General features: G+C 50.0%; 1 protein-coding gene across 17 annotated transcripts in view; it reads right to left on the bottom strand.

The window, feature by feature from the left end:
* Nucleotides 1-140: 140 nt before the first annotated feature.
* TANC2 (tetratricopeptide repeat, ankyrin repeat and coiled-coil containing 2) overlaps nucleotides 141-27,312 on the bottom strand; it is a gene marked incomplete at its 3' end in the record, with an annotated part of 279,985 nt that continues 252,813 nt past the window's right edge. For 11 of the 17 annotated variants that reach the window (XM_082779048.1, XM_082779047.1, XM_082779046.1 and 8 more), the window contains 10 exons: nucleotides 27,073-27,166; nucleotides 20,823-20,956; nucleotides 20,318-20,441; nucleotides 16,302-16,477; nucleotides 15,909-16,041; nucleotides 15,348-15,377; nucleotides 14,289-14,380; nucleotides 12,499-12,645; nucleotides 9,940-10,040; nucleotides 141-7,861 (listed from right to left, as the gene is read on the bottom strand). In XM_082779048.1, the coding sequence (XP_082635174.1) occupies nucleotides 5,902-7,861; nucleotides 9,940-10,040; nucleotides 12,499-12,645; nucleotides 14,289-14,380; nucleotides 15,348-15,377; nucleotides 15,909-16,041; nucleotides 16,302-16,477; nucleotides 20,318-20,441; nucleotides 20,823-20,956; nucleotides 27,073-27,166 (2,991 nt within the window). Of the gene's footprint in view, nucleotides 7,862-9,935; nucleotides 10,041-12,498; nucleotides 12,646-14,288; nucleotides 14,381-15,347; nucleotides 15,378-15,908; nucleotides 16,042-16,301; nucleotides 16,478-20,317; nucleotides 20,442-20,822; nucleotides 20,957-27,072; nucleotides 27,167-27,312 lie in introns of those variants that run through there. The other 6 variants (XM_082779049.1, XM_082779041.1, XM_082779051.1 and 3 more) reach the window with 4 other exon arrangements.

The raw sequence follows: 27,312 nt of genomic DNA, 5'->3' as shown, positions 1-27,312 counted from the left end.
CCCTGCCCGGCTCCCATCTGTGCTCATCATTTCGGGTACCCCGGGGTGCTGGATCAGCCCCTCTGCCCCCTGGGAGCTGCGAGGCTGAGACATTTCAGGCAGCAGGGTGGGAAAAACACCAGTCCACAGGCTGCTTCCAAGTGTTAACCATTTATAAATAAGTACATTTTTTTTTTCATACATACAGTTTTCATTGTACAGATTACAATCTGTATACATTGGGGCGGGGGGGAAATGCATTCTTTTGAACTTTTCACATCTATCTCACAGCTCACATGTACAGACAAGAAAACTCTGCTCAAGCAAATACAGCAAAGGAAAAAATATGTTTTCTTCTTTCCTTTTACATGAGAGGCGAAGGCCTCCGCTGTCGGCAGGGGTTGCTCTCCCCACTGCACAATATCACAACTGTGTGGTGTTCAATATATCAGTAGAGAGAACAGAACATGCATTGAATAATATACTGTACAGAGAAAGTCCTTTACATCGGAATTATAGAAAAGCTAAAGGAAAATTAAGTGTCTTAAAGATCTTCCCAGCAAGTGTCTTCAAGGATGGCAACCAGGGAATTGTACAAATCACAAAGTGTGTATACTGTACATGTTTGTACCAACTCAGATCCTCTTGGAAGTGAAGACAGAACAGAGACAAAATGCTGAATGCAACACCATGGGAAAGAAAACGCCGGACAGGAATGACACCTGCGGTGCTGGAAGAGTCCACACGAGTCTCTGGGCTAGCGGTGCAGCGACAGAATGGACGTAACGCACACGGCGCGGCTCTCGGCTTGCGGATGGTGTCTGGCAAATCGGTGCACACGGCAAGGCAAAGGTGAAGCGAGCGAATTTCCTGGGCCTGAGGCTTCCCCACCCAACCGAACGAGCCCCCGCGTGCTAAACCTCCGGGGGAGACCACCCGGAGCCTACCTGCCTCCCCGGAGAGCGTCACCCAGAAGGGACAAAGTCTTTCTTGCAAAGCTTGCGGGACTACAGAGACCAGGACGCAATGGTGGCGGACGGGACCCGGCTGCTGACTCCCCAGTACCGCAACAGCTAGAAACTTAGCAGGAGGGAAGGGTACGGCGGATCTGTTTGGTGTCCGTTCGCTTTAGTGGTGACGATCGTGTTAGCTTTGTGTTCTCTTGGGTGGATCTGTAACAGTCCCAGTGAGATCCAGCTGCAGTCAGGAGTTGGACACGAACGCATCTTGCTAAATAATTGAGCCCTTAGTGGTTTAGAATTAGAAAAAGAGTTTGATTGAGTGAAAATCCAGCAATTATCCAAGCAAATCTGAAAAAAGCAGATTGACTTTCACCGTTGTGCTTGTGTCCAAATGCACCCCACCAGACTTCGCGTCGAGCAACCAGAAGGGAGCGAAGGCATTTATCTGCAGAGGTCCCCGCGCCGCGCCGTGCCGCAGCAGGGACGATAGCTCTTACCCTAAGCCCTTGTTTAAACACTGTTGATCCCAGCAGAGGAGTCGCCTGGAACCCCCCCAAAGACGAATCAAAGTACAACCACCAAAGACCTTGCAACAGATGACCCAGGACCCACCTTTGCAACGAAGGTGGAGCACGAGCAGGCACGCTGGCTTGCTTGTTTCTCGAGATAAGGCGGAGCTGGCACTTGGGTTTTAGCTAGACTTCTTCTGGGTAACCCTGAATAGACAACAACCTTGGTACGAGGGGACCGAATCGCTGCAAATTTCGTAGCCACCCTGGTTCAGGACCTAACCCAACTATGGCTTAGGTATTTGTTATATGCACACACACACGTTTACACGAGCTAAGCAGTTTTCTTTACAGCCACGCTAAAGAAGAACACAAAGGTCAGTGCTTGGATGAAACCCCTGCACCGCGGGTGCCCGGTGGCAGCCCGACCCCGGGCGTTTTGGGAGCTGCCGCAGCCTTCACCCTCCCGCGCATCAAATCAAAGCAGCAGCACCGAGGCGGTGGCACCGCCTGCACTGCGCCTTTACCTTCGGAGACAGCCTCCAAGGGCCTCATCTTTGGAAAAGTTTTCCTTTTCCAAGCACTTTATAATGAGCTCTCGACTATTTTCAAAGCCCTTAATGCCATTCCTCAGCTGGATGGTACGGAGAGCAGCACAAGCTCCCCACCCAGCAGGGCTCCCCGCCTCCAGGACAGGAGTGTCCTTCCCCTGGGACAAACCAGAACCGGAGAAGCCACGCCGCGATGCAGCAGACACCGATGCCCCGAGCTGGCAGATATTTCAGCTCTGCGGCACATCCAGCACCGAGCAACCGCGTGCAGAGTGCGAGGGACATCTGGTGGGTACTGCGGCTAAATACAGGTGTTTGCTCCAGCATCGCCTACCGAATACGCCCCAAGAACCAAATCCAGAGGTTTTCAGTCACCAAGAATCTGGTTTACTTGGTGCACCCGATGAGTCCCACTCGCTGCCAAGGCAGGGGCTCACGGGTGGCACCAGGGCAGCCAGGGGAGGGGATGGAGGCACCGACTGGCAGCAGCGTCCCAAGTGTTAATTATTCAAAGAGGCTGAAGGCATAGCACGGACAGCCGATACAGCGCAGTGTCTTTAAGGTCTACGCCTAAGGTGACACAGCGAAGTGATGTCAGGTGAAATCAGGGCACTTTACAACACGACCACGCACGACTGCAAATATGAAATGACCTCTGCTTTTGTCCATGCCAAACCCGAATCGTGACGTTGAGGACACACAGGACTGAGTAAGGAAAAGCTTTTCCAGGGAGAGGTGTGCTCCTCGCCCGCCCAGCGACTGCAGCAGCAATCACGCCTCAGCTGTCCCTAAGAGAATTGCTGGGGAAGCGCTTTAAAACCACTGCAAATAATTTTGTGTTTAAAAATTACTCCATCTGTTGATGCTTATATACAAGAGTCAGTTCTTGTGCTATAAATGTTATGATTCATTGCTTTTTTTCTTTTTTTTTTTTCTTTTTTGAAAAATACACTAAGAGACAAGAGTTGTTTTGCTATTTTCTAATGAAGACACTACTCACGCTTAAATATCCAGTATTTATCATAGTAACAAATTCAAACAGTAAAGTGCACCCATTTACAGAGAGAACAGATGGTAAACCATTAGTGCAAGAATCCTGTGAAAATGTAACACGTGGTCTTGTGAAAAAACCTGCATGCTGCAGTATTTCAGCATTCGTTCATCTCGGTGTTAGTGGTAAAAGTGTGAGCTGTTTCGTTGTTCCCTTAAAACACCTTCACGAACCCAAAGTTACACACAGAAGTGCTGCTAGGGGACATCTCGGGAGTACAGTACTGGAACCACATGGCAGTGAATAGCAAAGCAAAGCACAGGCAGTTCTTACAACGCTCTCCTCAACACGGACCGTCCCGCTGGCGTCTCAGCTGAGAACACCGGCTTATGGCCGTGGCACGTCTCACTCCACCGTATAAAAGAGCAACAGGGCTGAATTTGGTTACTTTTCCCTTGCAAAGAAGCAACTCAAGGCAGAAAGCCACTCACTCTTTGGGAAAGCAGAGGCAGCGAGGCTTTGAGCAAAATGACTGATGCTGCTGCAGACCCACGGATGCGTGTTGCTAGCTAGCTAGGCGTGCTGTACGTAGAGGGAAAGAAAGCAGTTATTCCTTGCAAAGCAGAACACACCACTTCCAAAAGAGGAACAAAAACCATCGCACCCCTTCCAAGGAGAGCAGCGGGGCGTGCACCAGTGGCACGGCCGCGGGACCCGCGCTCCTGAGGGGTCTCTGAGTCTACAGCCTGCTCTACAGCCCTGTAAGAAAGCAAAGGTCAGAGCCGAGCCGCACTCGAGAAGGAAAACGCCAACCTCAATACAAATACTGGCTTGGACAAATACAAAATAGCCACAACAGCGCAAGCATCTCCACAGCCTGTAGAGGAAACCCCCCTCTGAATACTCTCAACGTGTCTATGAGACACAGGGCCCCGTCATCCCAAGGTACGCGCGTCCCGGGTTGGTCTGAGCGAGTGATGCGGTGAGATAACGCCGAGATGTGCTGAGCCACGCGCAGGACAGCCCCACCACAGCCAGGGTTTGCTTAGAGCTTCGAGCCACGTCCTCAGCTGGTGTAAATCGGCGTGGCTCGTCTACACCAGCTGAGGCTGGGCTCTGCGGGTTGGTTCGAGGAATTTTTCAACCTACGGCTGGATTTGCATAGCCCTTTGGAAACACTGAAAGGTATCGCTCGCTCTTCCTGCTCAGCACCAAATCCCTTTTGCTGTTAGGAGTTGATATGGGTGAGATTCAGCATTGGGCAACAGGCACTATTTTCGCTTTAAAACAAGCTACACGTTTATCGCTCTCCCCCCCCCCCAGCTCGTCCGACCGTTCGCCCTCGGTAACTGAAAAAGGCAGATTACAAAACAACCAGCAGTAAATGAAGTGTTTGGAAAGAAATCCCTCCAGCCCCCCCCAAAAATTCCAGAAAATAATTGAAAAATTCGGTAAAAAGGCTTTTGGAAGCGTCCCCTGCTTTTCACGCTGTCTTGACGTGATTTGCATTCGATTTAAAACAAATAAGAGAAAACCAGCCAACCCCCAAATGTCCTGAAACAGAGTGCATAAATAAATTATAAATCTCTCTCTTTCAACTACAGGTCCAGCAAAACATTGTCTGTACCACTTGCAGGTACGGAACAGGGCAATCGCTTTCCAGGATCTTGGGAACGGATCCTGCAGCTCTAAGGAAGCAGCATTTCCCTTAGAGGGGCGCAGCCCCCCTCCGGCACGGCGTCCCGGAGCAGGAGCAGGCGGAGGGGAAGCGATGCTGCCGAAGGACTTGGGCACCGTTACCTCCTCGGACCCTTCCCGTCTCGGGAGCCACGATGCCATGTTACGCATCCCATCGACACAGGAAAATAAACTGCAGTTTTCCTCCTCGAACAGGATTTCCTAAGCATTTTTTTTTCCCCTCGTGAGCCAAAATATTCCCCCAAACTAAAACCAAACAAACCGAAACCCCACAAAAAAACACCAAAACCAAACGGAAACCCCCACGTTAAAACTGTCCTGGTGAAAACGCGGTGTCGTATGTGTGAGGTGCAGTCATCTGCTACTGGTGCGACGAAGTTGTTGCAATCCCAGTCCACGAGAGGCTTCCAGCCAATTCCCTTGGCTGCTCAAAACGCGTGCGAAGGGCCAGCTTTAATCTCTGCAAACCTGTGAAATGCCCCCAGAGCACATCAACGTCGGGGCACCTGGAAGGTAAACTGCAAAGTAGCAACGCATCTCGGGATCCCCACCCCTCGGGGCAGATTTACGCGGTGAAATAACAGATACAATTCCGATTAAAATTCTACAAACCGGGTGAAGCAGGATGGTGACTGCATAGCTACTTCGCGATCAAGCAAACGACGCCCTGCTCTGTGCGGATCATTCGCTCTTCGTGGGCAAAGAGACAAGCGGGCAGAGAAACGACCCGGCTGGCACGGGGACCTGCGGCCGCGGCCTCTGAAAAGGCTCCTGGGATCCCTGCTCTGTTCCCACTAGGAATTTTCATCAGAATTGTGTAAGAGCTCATTGAGACAAAAAGAAACCAATTTAAATTGAAACGCAATTGTCTCTTGAAAAAGAGCTGGTTACCTCCCACTGCGCAGGGGATATTTCTGGACTACCCCACACCATGTACTAAAATATCCTGGTTGACAGCTGAAAACTGAGGGAACTTAGCTGGAATTGGGCAAATGATACTGGCTTGGCTGATGTTGGCTTCACAGTCAGCTGGGTAACAGAAGGGCTGGAGCACGTGCATGGCTGTCTGACCACCACACAGAAAGTACCGGAGAAACTTGGTCATGTAGCTACCAAAGAGAAACAAAAATAATAATAATAATAATATGCATGGAAATCAAGCTTGGAAGTGTGTGCTGAAAACATAAGGGTCTTACTCCAACAAGCGTCTTTTACACATTAGACTCCACAAATGGTCTCTTTGGTTTGATTGGGGACGTCTGCCCTTGCCTGGAGTCCCTGGAGAGCTGCCTGTACAGGTTGTCCTGGTAGGCCTGCGCTACAGGCAGTGTCCTTGCCACCTTGACGTCGGGGTACGAGGAGGCTTGGGTGACTCTCTCCAGGAGGTCTCCCCGGGACCCATTGGCCAGCATCCCATGGGGGCTGTAATAGTCTTCCTCTAGCAAATGGCCATTCTGTGCATTGTTGGTTTTGTTATAAAAGGCAATGTTGCTGATCGACGAAGGTGGGCTAAATGATTCTGGCTGGGGGAGGTTGCCAGGAGACGTAGGACTAATTACAGTATCCACGGACGACACGGCCCAGGTCCGGTTCTGCTGATGGAGGTGGGGGTACTGCTGAGTCCGAGCGGTTTTATCTATGATTCCCATGAACGGCGTGGTCCGGGAACGCGCTGGCTCGCTGGGGTAGCCCCCCTGCGTGGGAGAGACCGGAGAAAGTTCATCGCACGACCTGTCGTAGGCTGGCTTGAGAGGGATCTCCATTTGCTGGATCGAAGCAGACGGGCGGAAGTTGGGAGTCAGGTTGGAGGTGGATGAAATGCTATTGCTGGAAGGAGAGAAGCGGAGGCCAACGCTTTGGGAATGAAGCAGCGGCCTCGGAGTCGGCGGGTGAGGCTTGATTTCACTGGGGTTAACCGTAATGGGCCTTCTAATGAGGTGAGACACATCCGGAGAGCCAAGCTGGCTGGCGGGGAGGGAGGTCCGCTCCAGGTCCAGCTTCGAGTGACACACCGGGTAGTAGGAAGCGGACTGACTTCGCCCAATTTGGGGCGTCTGGCTGTATCTCATCCCCCCCCTGTAAGCCGAGGACGGCCTCTGGGGAAGATCTTCTTTAGCCAGGCCTCCGTGCTGACAGATGGCTCCCGCGCTGAGACTGGCCTGAACGTGCTGCACGGGTCTGCTGTCCCCCACGATCCCCCCGATGGAGCCCTGGTAGACCAACCTGCTCTGACTAACCCCCATCTCCCCCGACGCCGACTGGTACTTGCTGGCCATGGAGTGGGCCACCTGGCTGTAAGCACCGGTCGGAATTACAGTACTCGAATGCACGGCAGAGCTGGGCTGGTTGCTCCGGACGATCTGGGCCTTTGCTGGCTGCAGCCTCAGCCCCTGCTGCGGCACCGCCACGGGCAGCTGGGGCATCTGGAAGGATCGCTGGGTCATTTTGGACAAGGGAGACTTTGGCCGACCGGGGAGCTGGCTGACGCTGCTAGGTTCTTGCTGATAACGGACCGGGGAACCCGACTGGGACCTGTAGACGCTCATGCTTTCTGCAGGGGGGCTGGCGCGGTACTGAGGGCCTCTGCGGAGAGGAGAAGGTGGTGGGCTTTGATATTCCTTCCCTTGGCTTCCAGACGGAGGCGGGCTGAAGCGGTAAGAGGAGCCCTGGTGCGCAGGAGAAGTGTGCGGAGGACTAGGTCTGTAATGGGAGTTTTGGTGTGTCGGAGACAGAGCAGGAGATGTGGACTGGTACCCTTGCCTGGTCGGCGAACCCACAGAGCTGTTGGACCTGAAATCAAAGACCTGATGAGAGCCAAGAGGCGAGCCAGAAATATAGGCGGAGTCCCTGTGAGCAGGGGACGGCGGTGGGCTCTGGATGATGGGCAGCCCTTGGTTTGGCCTGGACTCTGTCTGCAGGCCAATGGAAACGTTTTCGACATCCTGCTCAAGGTATTCCTCCTCAAAGATATCCTGCACGGAATACAGCTCTTCGTGCTGGGCTTCGGGTTCGGGCTCCACCGGGAGCGGCGGCTGCTGCTGCTGCTGCTGCTGCTGCTGCACCTGCCTGCACTCCTCTTCCACCCGCATCAGCAGCCGCTGGATCTCACGGTTGTTTGGACACAGCTTGATGGCCTCGTTCAGGTCCTCCAGGGCTGCTGAAAACTGCCTGCTTGACAAAGGGACAGAAATGAGAACTGAAATTACTCTGGATTTGAACAGAGCCGTTCTCGGAGGCTACCGAGGGTTAAGTGGCTTGTCTGTTTTACTGAGGGAGACTGCGGCCGCTACAGCTGGCTGCCTCTCTCCAACCCTGCCTTATGTGCCTCCCTCGGATTTATTTTAGCCAAACTGAAGGAAAATACCACCAGCCATTCTGGGAGAAAAGGGGAGTACAGTTCTGAGATGGCACAACCCAGACTAGCAAAAATGCCTGTCCTGTGCAGTGCGTGATACGGGCTTCTTAATTACTCCTCACAGCACCACTGTGAGCTCTGCCCTTGCGTTAGTAAAGGGGAAACCAACACACCAGTAACTAGCAGCCCAGCTCACCATTGCTGTAAACAAGTGCAGCTTTCGTTGCAACTGCTTACGGCAGTGAAAATTTAGCTTGTGACTGCTGCCAAGACCACACAGCGTCACGGCTGGCTCCAGGAGCCGGGGTTCCCGTGGGTCAGCACTTTAGGCAAGGCTGTCTCTGCAATTTTGCAAAGGGATTTGGCTAACTTCTTCAGAACAAAGGAGCCAAGCAATGCTAGCAAGCCTGCAAGCCCCCTTGGGACGGCTTTGCAATGGCAAGGCTAGCCTGTGAGGAGTAATGGGAGGTGGGGATTCAGGGAGGGGGGCTGTCATTTACAGGGACACTGCTCACTTCTAAACAAAACCATCTGTACGTGAGCGTGATCTGGGGGATGATCCCCCACCTTGGGCTGAACGTGCAGACACCCTGCTTTGCTGCTCTGCCACAAAGAAAAACTCCCCAGCACCTCCCAACACCAGCCCAAGCTTTTGCACAACCCTTTCAAAACCCTGGGCAAAAAGGAAAAGCCTCGTTCCCCCGACTGCGCTGACCTCAGGGGTGCTGCTGTGCACAAACAGGGAAATAAATAAGAAAGGCCAAAGTGATAACGGTTTCTGTTGGACAGATCTGGGGAGAAAAGGCCGCTTGTATGTATGGAGACTGATATCATCTGGAAAGCGACCCAGTTTTTACGCTTCCTTAAAGCAATTTGGAAACAATGGAGAGGAAAACCATTAAAGGAAAGGCATGAGGTCAGTGCGGCTCAGCCAGCAGGGCTTCTCTGCAGAACACAAGGTCACGGCTTCACCTCCCACACCAAGACCCGCTGGACCCAGCAGCGTGGCCTCAGCTCGGCCAGCAGCCCCGTTACACGCGTTGGCTCCAGCATGGAAGGTCGAACCATGGCCTTGCCCGCTGGGCTGTGTGTACACAGGTGGGCTTCACAAACCGCCAGCTGCTGTGAATCTCTGCACTGCTGTGCAAGGCATCCCATTTAAAACCAGGACTTGTGCAATGACAGCGTGCCCAGCCCTCGAGGGCAGGACTCAAAGGCAAGCCCTCCGTCTCATTTAGGAATGGCATTGATCGGTTTTGAAATGGATAAAATCTCCCATTTTCAGCTTTCGGGGCACTGAATGAGGGCACCCCCCTGGGCTCAGTCTGAGCTGCAGAGAAATGCCAGCACTGCATCGCCCCAGGAGCTGCCTGCTGTGCTCTGAGCCCAAACTATGGCTGGAAGCACGGTGGCTGGCATGGCCTGCACAGGCACCACACGGCTAGTCAGCAGCACTGCCCTGCAACGTGTGCTACACGACAGAGAGATTCACAGATTTTAAGGCCAGAAGAAATCACTGTGATGAACAGAGCCTGCCCTCGTGCACAGCACAGGCCACAGGGCGTCCATGAATCATATCTTGCTTCAAGTCCACACTGTGGTCGAAATAAAGGGTATTTTTAAATGAAAACCCAATCTTGGTGTAAAGATTTCCAGTGCAGTAAGGTGTTCAGACAAGGTTCAGCTAGGATGAACAGTTTAGAAACATTCACACTCAGCTGAAATTACCGAATTAGGGTATTACTTTGGAGTTTTGTAATCTTATTAATGAATGTTTCTTTGCCACTTCTTCACACAAGGACATTTGCACAGAATTGCCCGGTGAATGCCCACAGCGGTGTGGCCAGGTGTGAAGAGCCCAGCCCCTCTCACTCGGCTCTCTCCCTCTCCTCACCTGCTGCTGCGCTTGGCCCTCGCTCTTGCATAGTAAGCTTCGTAAGATTTCGGTTTCAGCTCCAGTGCTTTAGTGGCAAATTCCTCCGCCATTCCAAAATCCTGTCATTACAATAGGTGTGGAGATAAGTAATTGAATAATAGAAATAAAAATACATACAATCTGGGAAGAAAACAAACTTAATGTGGACTTTTTTTTGCACAATAACTTGGAAAACTTGATGGTACTGGAATGTTTCACACTGTTTCCAAATCATTTACAAACAGCGTGCTATGATGGCATGCCCAAAGACTCAAAGCTCTCTCTGTAACACCAGATGCTGTCAGCACCCACCGGAGGCCAGTGTGCCACCGGCTCTGTTCTCATTGATTGTGTCCCCAACAAGTGCATGCAATCCCTGTCCAACAGCCTCCAGTCTTGAGGAAACATCTGGTCTTGCAGAGTCTGGAATGTAATCTCATGAAGGATTTTTTTCCACAGTCAAAAGCAATAGGAAACCTTTCCCACGCCCTCTGCTTCCCACTCTGCAACACTGACATACTTCAGAGGGGCTGAATAAAACTCTACATGAGACTATCGATACCTTGGTAGCTACGAACAGGACTTGCCTGGCAAAGGTCTCCTAACTCTGCCACACATTTCACAGTTCCCTTGCCTCTTGCCTACACTTGGGAGATTTGTTTGGAGTGGGGAGGAAGAGGGTGACAGCATGGGATGGAGATTGCTTTGGGAGACTCCTTCGGGTGCTGTTGAGTGGCAGTGCCATGAGGTCAGGCCAGCAGCTATGGTTCAAACCATGCCAACTGTCCTCCCTTGCCCTCATCCCGAATGCTACTCGTACTGCTGAGCTCAGCTCTCACCTGCAAAGGAGATCTCCCAGTGGAAGGGTTTTCATTTCCCATCCAAATACTCACAGCTTTGGACTGCTTGACTTGGGCTCTCTACCAGAACTGCTCAGGGTTAAAGCACCTAAAATATTCCTTATTCATTCACAAACTTAGGAAGCAAACTCCACCAGGCTAGAAGCGAAGTTTATGAGCGCACCATGGCCACTTGGCCTGCACCGAGCAGCTGTGCAGGAACAAGTAAGGTCATCCATAACCCAGCAAAACCCCGGGTGAGGTTTAATCTCCCCTAAGGTGCCCGTGATGGAGTTTGCTGTCTGGACACCCTGCCTGGAACAGCTCTCAGAGTGATTCATCCGAGCAAACTGCGGTGTCTGCTGTAGGAAGAGATGAATTGCAGCGAGGACTGCACTGCCTGCAGCTCCCTGGGTGCTACGTGGGTGGGAGCTACCTGGCACTGCCTCCGCTTGGACTCCCACTGGGAGATGGAGGAGGGCCAGGCAACGCCTCCAAAGCTCAAAAGGCCACAGAACAGCACTGTGCCTCGTCCTGGGGTGATTTTGTCAAATTCTCAGGCGTGTGCCATAACCTGCCACGTTGCAGTTTAATAGAAATTTGTTTTAAGTATGCAAAAGTCTTCAGTAAGAAGTTTTTTGCTTCTGAATCTAAAGGGGAAAATTTGTAAGTCGTGTGTAGGCAAATACTTTTGTTTGTATCTTCAGAGGCAGCTACTGAAGAGAGACTGTCTGATAAACTAAACTAATCGTAGTCAAGTGGTAGCTACCTTTACGGTCTACCTTATAGGTGCAAAAACTGCAGAAGCAACTACAGCCCCCTGAGATTCCCTATCACAACACCTGGGATTCCCCTGCTAACAGTGAGCTGGGAATCTTGTCCTTAAAGTGCAGACTTAGCAGGAAGTTGGCTTGTTTAAGGAAAAGATTCACACTTTTTCTGAAAACTGTGCTGTTTGTTCACCAGTGTTAAGATTATATTTCCACTGCTTTTCATCTGTCTCCTTCATAGATTAAAAAAAAAAAAATGAACGTGTCACAAAATCCCACCCTCCCTTCCAGTGTAATCATTGCCGGCTCATAGCCTTGGCAGAGGATTTCACTTTTTTGAGCCTACGGAGACTTTAAAAGTTGTAGAGGTGAAAGTCTCTGAACGCAGAGCAAGGGGGAGGTGGCACTTGTCTGCTGGAAGAACAGACATGCTGCAGAAGTTTGTTGCTAGATGCTGCTAGTTTGGAGCAGGGAGAGTGACAGTGATATGGCAGTTCTGGGAGGAGAGGGAGGATGTGGGGGTGTTTCTGGATGAGTCACTGCCCTGGGGAAGTGCTAGCCCCCTAAGCATATGCTCCTTCATTTTAAATTAATTAGTATTCAAAGGAGCACATCTCCTGGCTCCTCCCTCACCACTGCCCTAGAAATCTGGAAAATGCCTCCACCCCCAATTCACATCATCATCAAAAGGGAGTAATAAAAAATTCAAAAAGCTATAAACATAGCAATGAATTTTTAATCACCAGAAATGCATATTAAATCATTACTTCTTTTGAATTATAAAATGGCAGTGCGCTGTGAAGGACAACCAGGTTACCCAGAGGGGAGATCCCAGAGGTCAAAGCACAATTACAGGATGGACAGGTCTTTATGCACAGGCAGGAAGCTGGCAGCTTGCTCATAAGGCCGTGGAGAGCGGGGAGACTTACATTCATTTTCCTTCGACATCGGGAGAGGTTGAGAAGGAGCGACACCTTCAGCTCACGGAAAGTTTTCAGGTCTTCTCCAAATCCTTCCCTGGGGAACTTCTTGAGAGCGTACTGGTAGCGCTGGGCAGCCTCTTTCACTTTACCTTTCTAATAGAAGGAGAACGGGTCAAAACACATCCTTTGGTTGAGTTTACTTTACCGCAGAGAACTCGCCAGCCCCAAGAATGCTTTGTGTGGTTAAGGTAACATGACATCACTATTTAGTTCTTTTCTAGGAAGGAAAGCCGGACCATTTGACCAAGGGAACATTTGATCAGGGAATGCAGCTGCTTTGTGCAAGCTGAGCTCTCTCACGTCACACAGAGTTGTCAAGTTACAGTGGGAAACAGCAGAAATTGTTAAATGGACTCGATACAACTCCACCTGGTGTCTGGGTAGATGGTCTTTTGATCTGGGTGATCCATCCCCCATTCCTGGAGAGGACCCCACATCCCTCCCATGGGAAGGTGCAGCCTTCACACCCTGCTAACAGCTCAGGGGCTGATCCTGTGCAAGCCCCAGCAGCACACAGTGTGCACTTGCAGCGTGACTCCACGGGCCGTGCTGAGGAGCTGGTCTCTGGCAATGAGCATTTCACATCATTTAAGGCTAACTCAAAGCTTAAGAAGCACTAGGGAGGGTGAGAAATACAAAGCTTTGGGCTTTGGGTGGAGATCCTGGGGCTCCAAGAAGCCTCTACAATAGCAAGGATCAGCACCGTGGCACCGATGTGGCTCTGAAGTTGGACAAATGGATTGGGATTCATCTCCCTGGACTTTAGATGTCTAGAAATTAGGTGTCTACCTCTAGGGCTGTCAACTGGGTTCCTTTTATAGTTATTGGGACGCAACAGTCACCTTCAAAGGGTGACTCAGCCTTGCTATTTTGGGCACCTATTTTTGGGATGGGATGATCTGCGCCCTGGAGGGGGGCAGCCATGGCAGCTAGGGTGAAAGAAAGAGGGCAAAATGGGATCTAGGACGTGTGCAATTCACGACGACCCAGACATAAATTTTGCAGCTTATGAACAGTAAGCTTTAAAACCTTTCAGACTCAGGTTTCTCAGTTGTATCACGTATCTCTGGCAGATAACTCCAGTTACAATGCCAGCTTTGCATATTTTCTGCTTCACCCTTGGAGCCTAACAGTGAATCATTGTTGTACTTGCACATTTTTGTGTGTGTGTGCAAATCTCCAGGTTTTAAAGATTGGCTTAAAATAAACACGGAGCGAAAAAGACTCTAACTGTAGTGGTGGAACATCTCCCATGGGCTAAAGGACATGACAAAGCCATCTGTGTCCTGACAATCTGTTTTCATTACGAAAACTTTCTTTCACTAGTTTTCCTGGGCTATACCGTCTCGTTGCCTCACTTCACAGCAGAGAGCCAGCTAGGTAATGACAACACTGCCAGATCTGACGCAATGCCATCGAGGATCTCTGCAAAACACTTGGGTCCTGGTGTTTCCAAGGAGGAAATGAAGTGTTGGCTGAAAGCCAGCATGCAGACAGACTTGGCTGTGCCTCAGCCTTGTTACAGATTTTGGCAATCAACCCCGCCCCCTTCCCCAACCCCACTAACCAAAACCAAACAGTTTGCGACACGTGGGATCCCTCTAGCAGTACTGTTTACTTGCCATGGCTTAAGGCAGCAGCGTTACTCACTGAGCTACCAAAGGAAGACCAAAACCTTGTAGAAATGTTTGTTGTAAGCGTCATTTTTTCATTTTCTCTTAAAAAGCTCTTCTCACCTTATAAAACATGTCTCCCTCTTCCATCAGCTTGCTCAACAGGATGATCATGATGTCTGGTTTGGAGGTTGCCATCGCCCATGTTGCTGGACCTGTAGTGTACAGGATGCATGATGGGTAAAAAACTCATACAATGCAAGGGTGGTAGGAAGCTGGGTGGAAAAAATATCCTGGGGTGGGAATTTCTGCTGGAGAGAACAACTTGGCATGGTCAAAGAGCAGAGTGCTCCAAAGGATTGAGCTGACAGTTCCTCTCGCACTTAAGTGAACGTCATCCACATTGCAACGTTTTTCCTTGGTAGTCATTAAGGCTAAGGCTAATCACCACCACCACCGTATCAGGGAAATGCTGGGAGCCATTTCCACGAGAGGGCAGTGCTGTTTGCAGAACCAGCTGGGAGGGGGGAAGGCAGCGTGGTCGGGAACTAAGCCGGGTTTGAAAGGAAAATCAAAGCGGTTACGTAAAGAGCACTTGTAAATTAAAATATCTATGGTGTCCTAGGAAATCTGCAGTTTGACTGTCGGTAGGCATTTTGCTTTTAATTGGATTTTGATTTCCAACTTTGCAAGGTGTGAAATACGAGAGCAGAAAATCCAAATAGTTGGAGGATGTAACGAAGGCAAGGCCGTGGCTCAGCAGGGCTCGTGCCGAAGGATCCGTGCTGGGCTGGGGACAACCTTGGCTCTGGGCAGGTGAGTGCTGCAGGACAGCAGCGTCTGGCTTTGGCCAGAGCAGGGTCCACCCGTGCAGAGCCAGTTGTTAGCTCAAGGCCTGATACTTGAGAGGCAGGGGCAGCAAAAATTTGGGGACAACTCATTAGTGTGGGGGAAGAATAAGTCAACAACACTGCGTAAGTAGATTCAGTACGTTTTGGGGGGAGGGGGTTAGTTTTTGAGTTCAAGTTATTCTCTGCAACAGTCATTAAAAAAATTATTTGAAGGTGAGGTAAATTAAAAGATTAGAGGTGTTGGGGACGCATGCAGGCTAAATCAAACAGGAGAAAGCAAGGCTGACAAAGCTATCAGATCGAGGCTGATGCTGACAGCAATGAGATATACCTCGTGGGCGACTCGGTAACGTCTGACAACCTTCAAAGAAAGGAGAAAACAAAAAGTTGTAGGAGAGAGGGGAAAAAATGGATGAAGGTGAAAAAAAGAAAGGAAAAAAGCAGCTGTGAGAGGCAGGCAGCAAAGAAGCCAATGCACCAGCAAAATCCCCTTTCACAGGAAAACGTAACGTGAGCGGCTGTGTGGCGCAGTGCAGGTAACACTAAAATCTGAAAGCATACACAGAGCAAGTGAATGCAGCAGCTCACAGCAATGCATGAACATAGTACATTGGTCGACTCAGACTAGTAAAGATAGAAAAAGCTTTACCGGAGGAAAGACCTTGCCAAAGAAACAGTTGTTTATTAACTTTCTCTAAGTAATACGACAGCAAAAACAATCCCAACTTAATCAAGAGGTCACGGCAGTCATGACTCGCCGGCTGCTTTCGGTGTACGAAACAGCAGCTGGGGCTGGGGCTACCTCTGCGTTAGGTTTCTGCTCACTAGGAAGCCCCTGCTCCGAGTCCTGCCTGAGTACAGAGCCGACAGCGCGTCCGCCCCTGGTCCCTACCTATCTTTGCTCCTTTCTTCAGGAGGGTGACGACCACCGAGGTGTTGCGGCACCCCACCGCCCTGTCGAGGGGCCGCATCCCGCTGTAGTCGACGTGCTCGATCATGGCCCCATGGTCCACCAGAAACTGAACCTGCAACAGCAAAGGCGACAGTCAGTTCTGCTCCGGGAGGGACCTCAGTGTGCTGCTGGTGTGAAGTCTGAGCAGCCAAAGCTTGCTCTGCTCCACTGCTTGTGCCAAAACCACCTCTGCGGGGCTGAGCTTTCATCCCTCTCACGCACTGCCCCTGTGGAAGCACGTGCAGAGGGGAAGCACGATGCTTGTTGCTGCATCGAGCTGCGCTGTACCGTTCTGTAGCATTTTTTGTTCTGCATGCACCACAGGCCACTTACCACCTCCGCGTCGCCGTAAAAAGCAGCCAGGTCCAGCGGGGTGCGTCCGTTTTTATCGGCGTGGTCAGTGGCAGCCCCGTTCTCCACCAGGGAACGCACCACGGACAGGTGGCCCTTCAGGCAAGCCCAGCTGAGCGCCGTCAAGCCCTCCTTGTCCATCAGAGAGATGGAGGCACCTGGAAGAACAAGCGTCAGTTCGCCTGGGAGCTCTGTCATTGAGCAGTAAGATTCAACGAACCATCCACATGGCAATGACAGCTCAGAGTGCTATGTGTACGATTATTAATTACTTTATTAACATTTCTCCCACCGTGTATCCCACCCTCCATCACTACTTCAAATGTGCTGATAGGAACTGTGGCAAGCGAGTTTATTCACGCCAAGCTGCAAACTTTTTCACATGTGGCTCCGTAGGCTGTCCTGGCAAACATCTTCTGAGCAGCAGGGTAGATTTGACATCCCTCATCTGAGACATCAATCTTCCTTTTTAACTGTTTTTCATCTAAACCCATTCCAGCCTGTGTGAGTCAGGGATGAGGATCATTCTGCTGTTTCAGCAGGCCGCAGTGTACCAGGGGAACTAAGTCAACTCAGCTTATTTCTTCTAAAAAGGCACATATTTCCCCCTCCTCACTCCCTCCCCTTTACCCGAATCGACACAATTTCCAGCAGTATTTCTCCCTGAACTTTACCCAACATAAATACAACGTTGTGGGATAAACTACTGCCAACTGCAAGCCAAGGAAAGGGGGACTTGACATTTTCTTGGATGAAGAAATCGCGCTGCCATACCAACGGGTCAGTGTTGCTTCATACGGCATATGGGTGCGCATACGAGATCTGCACAGCAGCATTAAGTGAACACTCCTCTTCGTGGCATGAAGACAAGTCCTGTTGCCATGGCACAGGCAGGGCTCTCGCTCTGGAGTGTGCAGAAGAGATGTGTATCAGCTCTGCTCCTCCGAGGGATTGTGGCTACCTGCGGGATGCTCCTGCCAGCAGGCTGGGCTGAATTGCTGCTGCAGTATTCTCCTCCTGCAGGTAAACTCGAAACCACCCAGCGTGTGTTCTTCACTGGCTCCAGAAAGCTTAGCAAGTGGGGGAGTAATGTGAATTTCCTGAACCTTCCCATTCATCCCAGCTGACACATCCCCTGGTTAGCACACATTACCAAGGCGATAGCGAGCTGCGATGTCTTCCAGCTTGCACAACTTCTTGTTTGCGGAGGAGCAGAACACAGGAATATTTGCTGGAGATAATGTTCAGAAAGTTGCATCTAGAGCTTTCAGCACAGCCACGGCATCCTGCCTGCTGCTTGCCTCCAAACAGCAGTGCAGAGGCCAGCGAGGCGGGTGGCAAGCAAGTGGCTGGGGCGATCTGGCGTGCCGAGGTGGGACGCTGGCTGCAGGACAGCTCAAATCTACGACAAACTCCTCTAATGGTGCCCCACGTGGCACCCAGGAACCCTTCTGAAGCTCTCTGAAAGCTCTCGAGATGACCCTCAGCTAAATGAGGCCGCCTTCTGCTCAGTAAAAGAGGACAAACCTCATTTCGTCCCTTCTTATTTGTTCCTTTCTTGCAGTCAAAGTCTTCTCGTGGCTTTTTCCCGACTCTTCTGGAGCAGGTGAGAAAGGTCCCGCAGAAAGAGGGAAGCCTGGAAAGCCTCCTCATTGCTCAGCCTTCCCACTCCTTTCCCAGTCCAGTGGAAGGGCCACCACACCTCAGGCTGACACATGAAGACTTCAGGGTCTCAGGGCAGCAATGCAAGCCGAAGGTCTCCATGAGAGGACAACGCAAACTGCTTCAAAAATGCCAAACCACTGCTTCTGTGTGTGCAGGGCACGATGATCACAGAAGAGCCAAGGTCCCTTTGCAGCTGTGGCTCCCAGAACCTCTCTGTGACTGCACCACCAGGCATCCCGTGCTCCTCAGGGCTTCTCCAGCCTCCTTAGGACCAAGGCAGTTGGACGTGAAACAAGTGATGGCTTGGAGGGCAAGTGGCTTAAGGTGAGCTCGTGGGACCGATCCCTGCTGCAGCGGGAAAGATTTTGTCTGGGGAAAACAGCTTCCAGGATGGGTTTTTGCAGGGAAATGAGATTGAGAATCAAGGTTTCTCCCAAGTGAACACTTATCAAGACCTATTTGCTTTGTCTGACATGGATTTGTACAAATACCCGCTTTGGCAGATTTGCAGCCAGGGAAGTTTTAATTCAGGGTTCACATGTCCGTTCCTTCTGGGCACTAAGCGAGAGCAACAGGTACCTCCAGAAATTTGGATTTCAAATTGATTGATGACTGCAACTCTGTTAATAAAAAGTGTTTACAAACGCTGACTGTGTTAATCAAGTACAGTCAAATGAGATTTGCTTTGCAACACACTAATTAATGCTTATGGCTTATGATTCACACACTTTGATTTTAATGAAACATTGAGCAGGATTGTCAAAGCCATTTTAATTAAAATCCACCATATATCACTGTACTCTGCCCAGGCTTGAGCTAACTTTTCAGGACCATGTGTTAGAGCATATTCAGCGAAGTTTATTGAGCTATTTAGAAGGATGGTCCTTTTCAAATGAAAAGATTTTCATGGATTTGACTTCTTGGGCCCTTGGTGTCCAAACAGCCAGGGAAGCATTACGCACATTTGTTGGCCACCCAAAGCCAGGATCAGATTATCTGCTATCTTCATCCTCCACTGAGCCAGTCTTTAGCAACGTGCACAGTTCTCAACTTTGCCAAAACTCACTTATTTTAATCATTTTACACATATTCAGGCAAAGTGCAAAGGGCCATGGTACAGCTCAAACATCCAGAGACAGCATAATTTGATTTTTTTTTTTTTCTTAAAGCAAAACAGAGGAGAATTAATTGAATTAATTCATAGAAAACTCAATGCCTCAAACTGATCTTTGTCACATCCCTTTGCAGGTTACAGCCCTGAACAGCAAGGACCCTGCAGGCCTGTGGCTCAGGATGGACAGGCGGAGGGAAACTTGTACTTGGAAGCCTGACAATTCTACAGCGGAAAAAAAGAATGTTTTTACAACTACTATGTAAAATGTTCAAGTGTCTCGCGTTTTGGCTATGAGATCAGACACAGTCACTTACGATATGAAGAAAATATCCCTTTCCCAAACAGGGATCTTACCTGAAATAAAAATATCAAATAACGATACAAGAATTAAATGTTATGTCTAGCCAAAAATAATGGAAAATTACCCAAACAAACCAACCAAACATTGGCTATCAGTCAAAAAAAAAAAAAAGGATCTAAGGAGCTACAGAATAAGTAATAATCATGTTTGCACAGGTTGCAGACTGTGTTGTTCTGACTCACCTCAAACATTTACATCAGAAATGAGTAAAATTGGAAGACATTCTTGTTGACTGAGTAACTTGTAGTGAAGAGGAGTTATGAGACACTGAAAGTACCGAGCAAAGTGAATCTGTGAGTGCAAGACTGAAGGGCAGACTATTTTTGAAACAATCCTGTATTGTTTTCACCCACTATACCAAATCCTTGCCCGTGTCAGGGCCTTACCTTCCTGCTGATGTAGGTGTCAAAACTGTGGGTAACAATACTAGTGCTAAAAATGGGAGTGTTAAAATGTGCCCCAAACCCTGGACCCGGGGTTGATTCTCACTTGTCTGGTCCATAGTGTTTGTGGTTCAGTTGCAGCACTTGTTGATTTTTGTCCTGTTGATTGTTCTAGAACATATTCTTCACTCAGTGCTCAAAGCACCTGTCCTACGCTGCCGTGTTAATTACTAACCCAAATGTGGTGTTTTGAGGCTGTGAGCATCCAAGAGAAAACAAAGCGGATAGCCAAGATGAATACTCTGCCTCCTCCAACCTTGCTCTCCATAAAGCCGGATAAGGTGTTGAGAACCTCTCCCAGTGCCCCATCCAGCAACGGGGTCACGATCCCCCCTGACACTACGAACTCCAGCTGTGCAGGACACAGCGGCAGGGCTCGCCGTGGCCAGCCTCCACCATACTTCCAAGCACTGACCTTGTGCAAGCAGGAACTCCACTGTGCCCAGGTGTCCCTCGGATGCAGCCATCATCAGCGGCGTCCGCCCCTGCTTGTCTGCCATGTTCACATCAGCACCGTGGGTGAGTAAGAGATCTACGATCTGCAACACACAAAGCGGGGACACACCTAGAGAGGCTGCCGGAGAGAAATGAGGGCTGAGAAGGAGCAGGGGGATCCCCGCATCTTGAAATCGCACCCCTGAGTTGCGTGTCACCCTCTGGGATTACTGCTGCAGCGTTAGGGCATGGAAGAAGCAAGACAGGTAAAGGGAAAAAAAACCCTTTAAGTCAAGTGCATCCCGTTTATGTGCCAAACGGTGCGATAACACAGCACATAAACAAAAGCTGTCTGCAGAAAGCAAGAGCTCGGGGTGTTTAAAACGGCAAAAGCTCTTCTTTTCATTATTATAATCCCCAGAAGAGCTGTGTTTTCTTCTCTGCTTCATCAGGGGTCGGTTAGAAGCCGCGCGAGGCCAGCTCACCTGCCAGTGGCCCTGTCTGACCGCGCTGAAGAGCGGGACCACCCCGCGCCGGTTGGGCTGCGCCACGGCGGCGCCCTGCTCCAGGAGCAGCCGGCAGACGTCCAGCTTCCCTCGGCCTGCCGCCGCCGTCAGAGCTGCAGGGGAGAGGAGAGGGGTGAGCGGACAGCAACGTGAGGGTGCCCAAAACACCAGACGTCCCCGCCTGCCCACCCCAAGAGGAAAAACAAACTAAGAAAATGGGACTGGTCAGAGCAACTTTTTTTCGAGAAAACACAGATCTTTGGCTACGTGCCTGCTTGGCAAGACCTTTCACAACCTGCCCTTGACTATTTTCACCAAGATCCTGACTACGTGAGATCCTTGTGAAAGCCAGGGGAGGTTTAGGTTGGGTATTAGGAAGAACTTCTTTACCAAAAGGGTTGTTAGGCACTGGAATGGGCTGCCCAGGGAAGTGGTGGAGTCACCATCCCTGGAGGCCTTTAAAGGATGTTTAGATGTAGAGCTGTAGATGTAGATGAAGTGCAGGACTGAGCTGGAGGCACGGGCAGATTCCTGCCTGCCATGGGAAGTCAGGGGGCTTTGGGGCTTTTACCTGTCAGAATTAGCACAGAGCAGCATCCCTGAGATGGAGGATTTCTATTTGCAATATCCCACTTTAACCTGTGCACCTTTGAAACAACCAGAAAGCCAGAGCTGCACGTGTGTGCTCACACATTCTCGAGGCACAACCCCAATTCCAGCCCTTGTTTTGGCCAGGACCGATCCCACCTGCAAGGGTCTTTGTGCAAAACCCCAATTACCCCTCAGCTTCAGTATTCCAGGTGCTCTGGGAAAAAGGAACACCTGACACCCCTCCCCCTGTCAAAATAGGCTCTGCTAACTCCCAGTACCGTTGGGTTAGGAACGACACCTTCAGCCTGAAAATAGTTCCAAGGGCAGGACCTGCCTTTGGCTCGTCTTTGGTATTAATTTTAGACTTTTCAGTTCCTCCCTCCTCTCCCCAACTTTCTGTGCACTTCAGCACGGCTCCTCTGGCTCTGCTGCTTCTGGTAGGAGTTGGAGCAGAAGGTGGGAGTCTATTTCTAACTGACGTAGCTTGTTTTTTTCTTTGAAGTACATTTCTGTGGGATGGCTGATTACGAGGTGTTGATGGGTTTCCAACTGCAACACTGTTAATGGTGGGGGATTTAATTAATTCTCTATTCTGTTCCACATTATGGTCGAGTTTTCTTCTCTTGGAGTTGAGACACCAAGAGTTAAAAGAAAAATCATCTCCCTGCCACAAGCAGAACATACTGCAAAATCTATAATCAGCTCCATGTGGGTTTTAAACGTAAGCTACAAATATAGAAGGAGGACTGTGTCTAATGTTCACGGCAGAGGGATCGGCATGCAGGGCTTTTGGCTTCTATTTCTAACTTGCCTGCACTTGAAATGTTGCAGGTTAATTTGAGGTATTTCACGTCAAAATGACTTATGGTTGCAACAATGAAGATACTGTAAGTCACCTCAGTATTTTGGTGTTCACCATGAAATGTACTTTGGAAAAGACTTCACAGGAAAAGGATGATTTGATCCAGGCCATCCCCTCTTCCTCTCTGCTTTGCTGGCTACTGGCATTGATGTACCTTGATGTTCTTCACTTCTTGGGGTCCAAACAAGTGCCGTGAGTATGTGGCTCCAGCCCGTCCTTCGCAGCTCCAACTCATGAGAAGCTTAAAAGCTTCTGTGCTACCGAGCTGCTTCAGGAAGGTCCCCTGCTGACAACCTGGGCTTGCTGCCTGCTGCGAGACAAACCTGTCCTGTGGTGCCAGCTGTGTCCATCCGTCCAAGCCCCAAAGCTCAATTAAATGGCTTCAGGAAAACTTCTAGAAGTTCAGCTTATTTAGGCCTTCCAGCACTCCTGAGGTGCTCTTATCAGCCTGCTCCTGACATCACCTCATGGTTTCTGATGTGCCAGCAGGAGCTGCTAGTCACCACAAAACCCACAGCCCAAGGTAAGGCTTCCCCCAGGCTGCCTTCGTCTGCCCAAAGAGGACTGGAAAAGTCAAGGGAAGGTGATAGAGGAAATGAGAGAAATGGAAACGGTTACGTTTGAAGTTCTACTGTCTGCCAGAGAGCTCATGGCCCAGTGTGAAGAACACGAATCCACCAAGCCCAGCCAAGGAGCAGCCACCAGAGCTGGAAAACGTCAATGTTCAAGTTGCAACTCTTCTATGAGGACTGGTGCCATGAGAACAACTCACCCTGTAATAACAAAGTCTTGGCATAAATGCCATAAAAGACTTGCTGCAGTTCTCAAGTCCCAGCTCAACGAAACCCCAGACAAGCTGCAGGCATGGACGTGCACCCCTGCACCGGGGAGGACGTCAGACAAGCGGAAGGGATTTGCTAAGGCACATTCTGCCCCTGCCTGTTGTGCAAAGCGTGTCTGTTTTCTTAAAGAAAAAAAAAAATAAAAAACCAAACACAACAACTTTATCTGGAGAAGGAATCATGAAATTGCAGCGTGCTCCTGGCTCCTATATGGCGCGTGTGTCTGTTCCACGGGCTGGCAGCAGGACAAACGCTTTCTGATGTAGTCGCTCTTGCTGCATTTGCACCTCCAGCCCTGGTGGAGTTATTGCAAGTGACTCAGATACTTTTGGGCTGGGTTTTGCTATTAGCCTTGTCCCAGGGGTAAATAATCCATCTGGAGTTGTGCTGTCAGCAATTCCTGAACTTATGATGTAACTTGGCACTGCCGTTTGGATGATATCAGGCTGATATCACTAAGCCAGGCAGTCAGCTCTGCTCTATGGAAGATTAGACACATGAGCAACAAGTATCAACAAAGAGAAAAGACGTGATTCAGATTTTTAGAACAGATTGCTATTTTTAGGTTGGAACCAGAATTTCTCTTCAAATGTATCTAAACTTGCTATTTGCTTTTGGGAAAATAAAAATAAAACAACGTGCAAGGGAGTCTTGTGATCCATATAAACCTGTCTTGCCCGTGATGGGAGAAAATGCTGCAGAATTTGGTGGTTGGCTCAGTTTTGCTCGTTTTCCCATCTTACCTCCTCAGTTTGCGTGCAATTTGCAAATCACAAGTCTGCATTCCCAGCTATCCCCTCAGAAACCCAGAACTTCTCGATGTCTGTGTGAGTCCAGCTTTTGGCATCAGTGAGGAAAGGTATGGGAGGAAGAGTGACAGAGAGGGAAACGTTTTCTGCTGAAGAGTCCTTGAGGCAACAGGCAGGTCGGGATCAGCAGCGCTGCCCAGGACAGGAGGAAAGAGGACAAAGATGAGCTGGGATTTTTCATGGAGAAGACCATAGAGCTCAGCCCAGAGAGCAGAGCTGACCAGGAGAGAGGAGGATGGGAGCTGTGACCTGTGAAGGCAGAGCTCCAGGGAAGAGAAGAGTCACACAACAGGCTGAGAAAATGTGCATGGCTTCATACCAGGGTGTGCCAGGTTAATCCAGACAACCCAGGACTGTCCAAACCCAAGAAGAGAAGAGAATCTGCAGTAGCCGATGCTGCTTCTGAGGTTACACTGCAGGAAGACATCATCTCCGTGGCTTTTGATCAAACTCTGAAGACATCTGGACCACCTTCCATTCTGCTATTCCACTGCTATTCTGCAGCAGGACTCTTTCCTCAGGAGCCAAATACCAGAGCATGTTTTAAATAAGCGGTCTCTGACCTGGCGTTATGACCTGGCTGGCTGGTAAAAATGCCACTGTCCTATTACCAATTACCAATACTCCGTCATTTCATTTGAATAATTCTATATCCAATTTCTTCTTTCTCCTGTGATACCCTAGGGGCACTTTTAAATCGCCCGTTTGTACATGTTGGCCTTATTTCCACCAATAATGGCACCATGCCCTTGCTGCTCTGCTCCGTCCCGGTGGGTGCAGCGAGCCGCTGCTTTTCCTAATGCCTTGCAAATGGCCCAGAGCAGCCCTGCTGGGACCAGCTCCATGCTGGGACGCTTCATTCCTCTCTCCCAAAGTCATTTAAAGCTGAGGTTGCTCAGAAGGAATAGTTTCTGGTAGGCTCCATTCATTACAACACCATAATAAGGCTACATTTTCAATCCTACAGCATAGAAATCAGCTCAACACGTAACCCAGCTCTTCGGTCTTCAGACCAGAGACATCCTGGCCACGCACAAAGCTGACGCCAGCCAGTCTCTGTACCCTTGGATCATGTCACTTTTAAACAAAGCTGACAGAATCAAAATCAGTGCTCTGTTACCCAGACAGGAACATTACCTTGGTGTATTAAGTTGACAGGAACATTACCAATGATACAAGTAGATTAGTGAGTTGAGTACAATAGACGGTGGATAATATTTAGGAGGTCATTGGGGTTAAAAGCTAGAAACTCCAAGTCTGAATATCTCAAGAAATGGAGATGATAGTGCAATAAGTGAAGTAAAAGGGGTGAATGGTTGCTTTTGCTTGGTAGAAGTTAGAAGGGTAGGGCTTCTGCATTATATTCATCAATACAAAAAAGAAGTGTTGCACAAAAAGGACTTTTTCTTTAATTACCAGGTGCTAAATAATGATGAGTTTTCAGAGAATCAATGGATAAGTTAATAGTCAGTGCTACATGTTACAAGGAAAGAGAGAGTGAAATAGGAAAATGTTTTGGATAAATATGCCAAATATCAGGAGAGGAAGAGCGGAATTTTGTATAAATCTCACAGAATCACAGAATCAATTTCTAGGTTGGAAGAGACCTCAAGACCAGCGAGTCCAACCTCTGACCTAACGCTAACAGTCCTCCACTAAACCATATCCCTAAGCTCTACATCTAAAAGTCTTTTAAAGACTTCCAGGGATGGTGACTCCACCACTTCCCTGGGCAGCCTGTTCCAGTGTCTAACAACCCTGTTGGTAAAGAAGTTCTTCCTAACATCCAACCTAAATCTCCCCTGGCGCAACTTAAGCCCATTCCCCCTCGTCCTGTCACCAGGCACGTGGGAGAACAGGCCAACCCCCACCTCGCTACAGCCTCCTTTAAGGTACCTGTAGAGAGCAATGAGGTCGCCCCTGAGCCTTCTTTTCTCCAGGCTGAACAAGCCCAGCTCCCTCAGCCGCTCCTCATAAGACTTGCCCTCCAGGCCCCTCACCAGCTTCGTTGCCCTTCTCTGGACCCGCTCAAGCACCTCCATGTCCTTCTTGTAGCGAGGGGCCCAAAACTGAACACAGTACTCGAGGTGCGGCCTCACCAGAGCCGAGTACAGGGGGACGATCACCTCCCTAGCCCTGCTGGTCACACTGCTTCTGATACAAGCCAGGATGCCGTTGGCCTTCTTGGCCACCTGAGCACACTGCTGGCTCATATTCAGCCGACTGTCCACCAATACTCCCAGGTCCTTCTCTGCCTGGCAGCTCTCCAACCATTCCTCTCCCAGCCTGTAGCTCTGCTTGGGGTTATTGCGCCCCAGGTGCAGGACCCGGCACTTGGCCTTGTTGAACTTCATGCAGTTGACCTCAGCCCATCGGTGCAGCCTGTCCAGATCCTCCTGCAGAGCTTTCCTACCCTCGAGCAGATCGACACATGAACCTAACTTGGTGTCATCTGCGAACTTACTGAGGGTGCACTCGATGCCCTCGTCCAGATCATTGATGAAGATATTAAAGAGGACCGGCCCCAACCCTCGGTGGTGTTGGAGCATGGCTGGCTGTGCACCCCACAGCGGAGGGGTTGCAGAAAAGCCACCACCGTTCCCTTTTTGTTCTGCTGGGGCCATCCTGGCGGCTGGGGGCTGGGGACCCCCCGGCCCTGCGCCCCCCATGCCACCACCCGGGCTGACAGAGGCGAGCTCTTCGTGGCAGCAGGGACCAGGCGAGGCTGGCCGAGCACGGCCTGAGGGTGTGGGAGCAGCGGGGGGCCGGGCGGGGGGCCCCCGGCAGCCGGGATCCCCAGAGCTGATTAGGGTTAGATCCGCGGGGGCCTCCCACCCACCACGCGACCCCATCTAAATTAAGACGAGATGTTTCAGAGAAATTACTGCCAGGAGCTGCAGAAGCTCGGGATTTTCCAAAGCCAAACCCTTTACTCAAGCAGAGTGCAAACCGAACCTTGGCATCTGTAAATCACCTGAAATCAAATCACCTGAAATCAAATCATCAAATCAAAAGCTGATCTTTTTCCCTTCATCAAAACAAAGGCAGGGATGAGGGATGTGTCAGGTGGCAGGAGACCATAAATACAAACATGCAGGGAAAGCTACAGCATCTACAGAAATCACCTGTCTCTCCCCAAAGACTGTCAAAGCTGTTGATTTGTGCTCGCTCCACCTCCTCTTCATCTTTTTCTGGAAGATCGAGCAGGTAGGAGACAATCTAAAACAAAATGACATGTCAGCTCACGAACTTCGGTGCGTTATATATAAACGACTGACATTTGAACATGAGCTACACACACGAAGGAAAACGAACAAAGTCGCTACCTGGCACCCTTAGCTCAAGTAAATACTCTTCCGGAGATC

Source organism: Aythya marila (assembly GCF_965140915.1).
Source record: "Aythya marila genome assembly, chromosome: 25".
Taxonomy (NCBI): domain Eukaryota; kingdom Metazoa; phylum Chordata; class Aves; order Anseriformes; family Anatidae; genus Aythya; species Aythya marila.
Note: the sequence above shows the minus strand (reverse complement) of the source record. Positions and strands in the feature narration are given on the sequence as shown.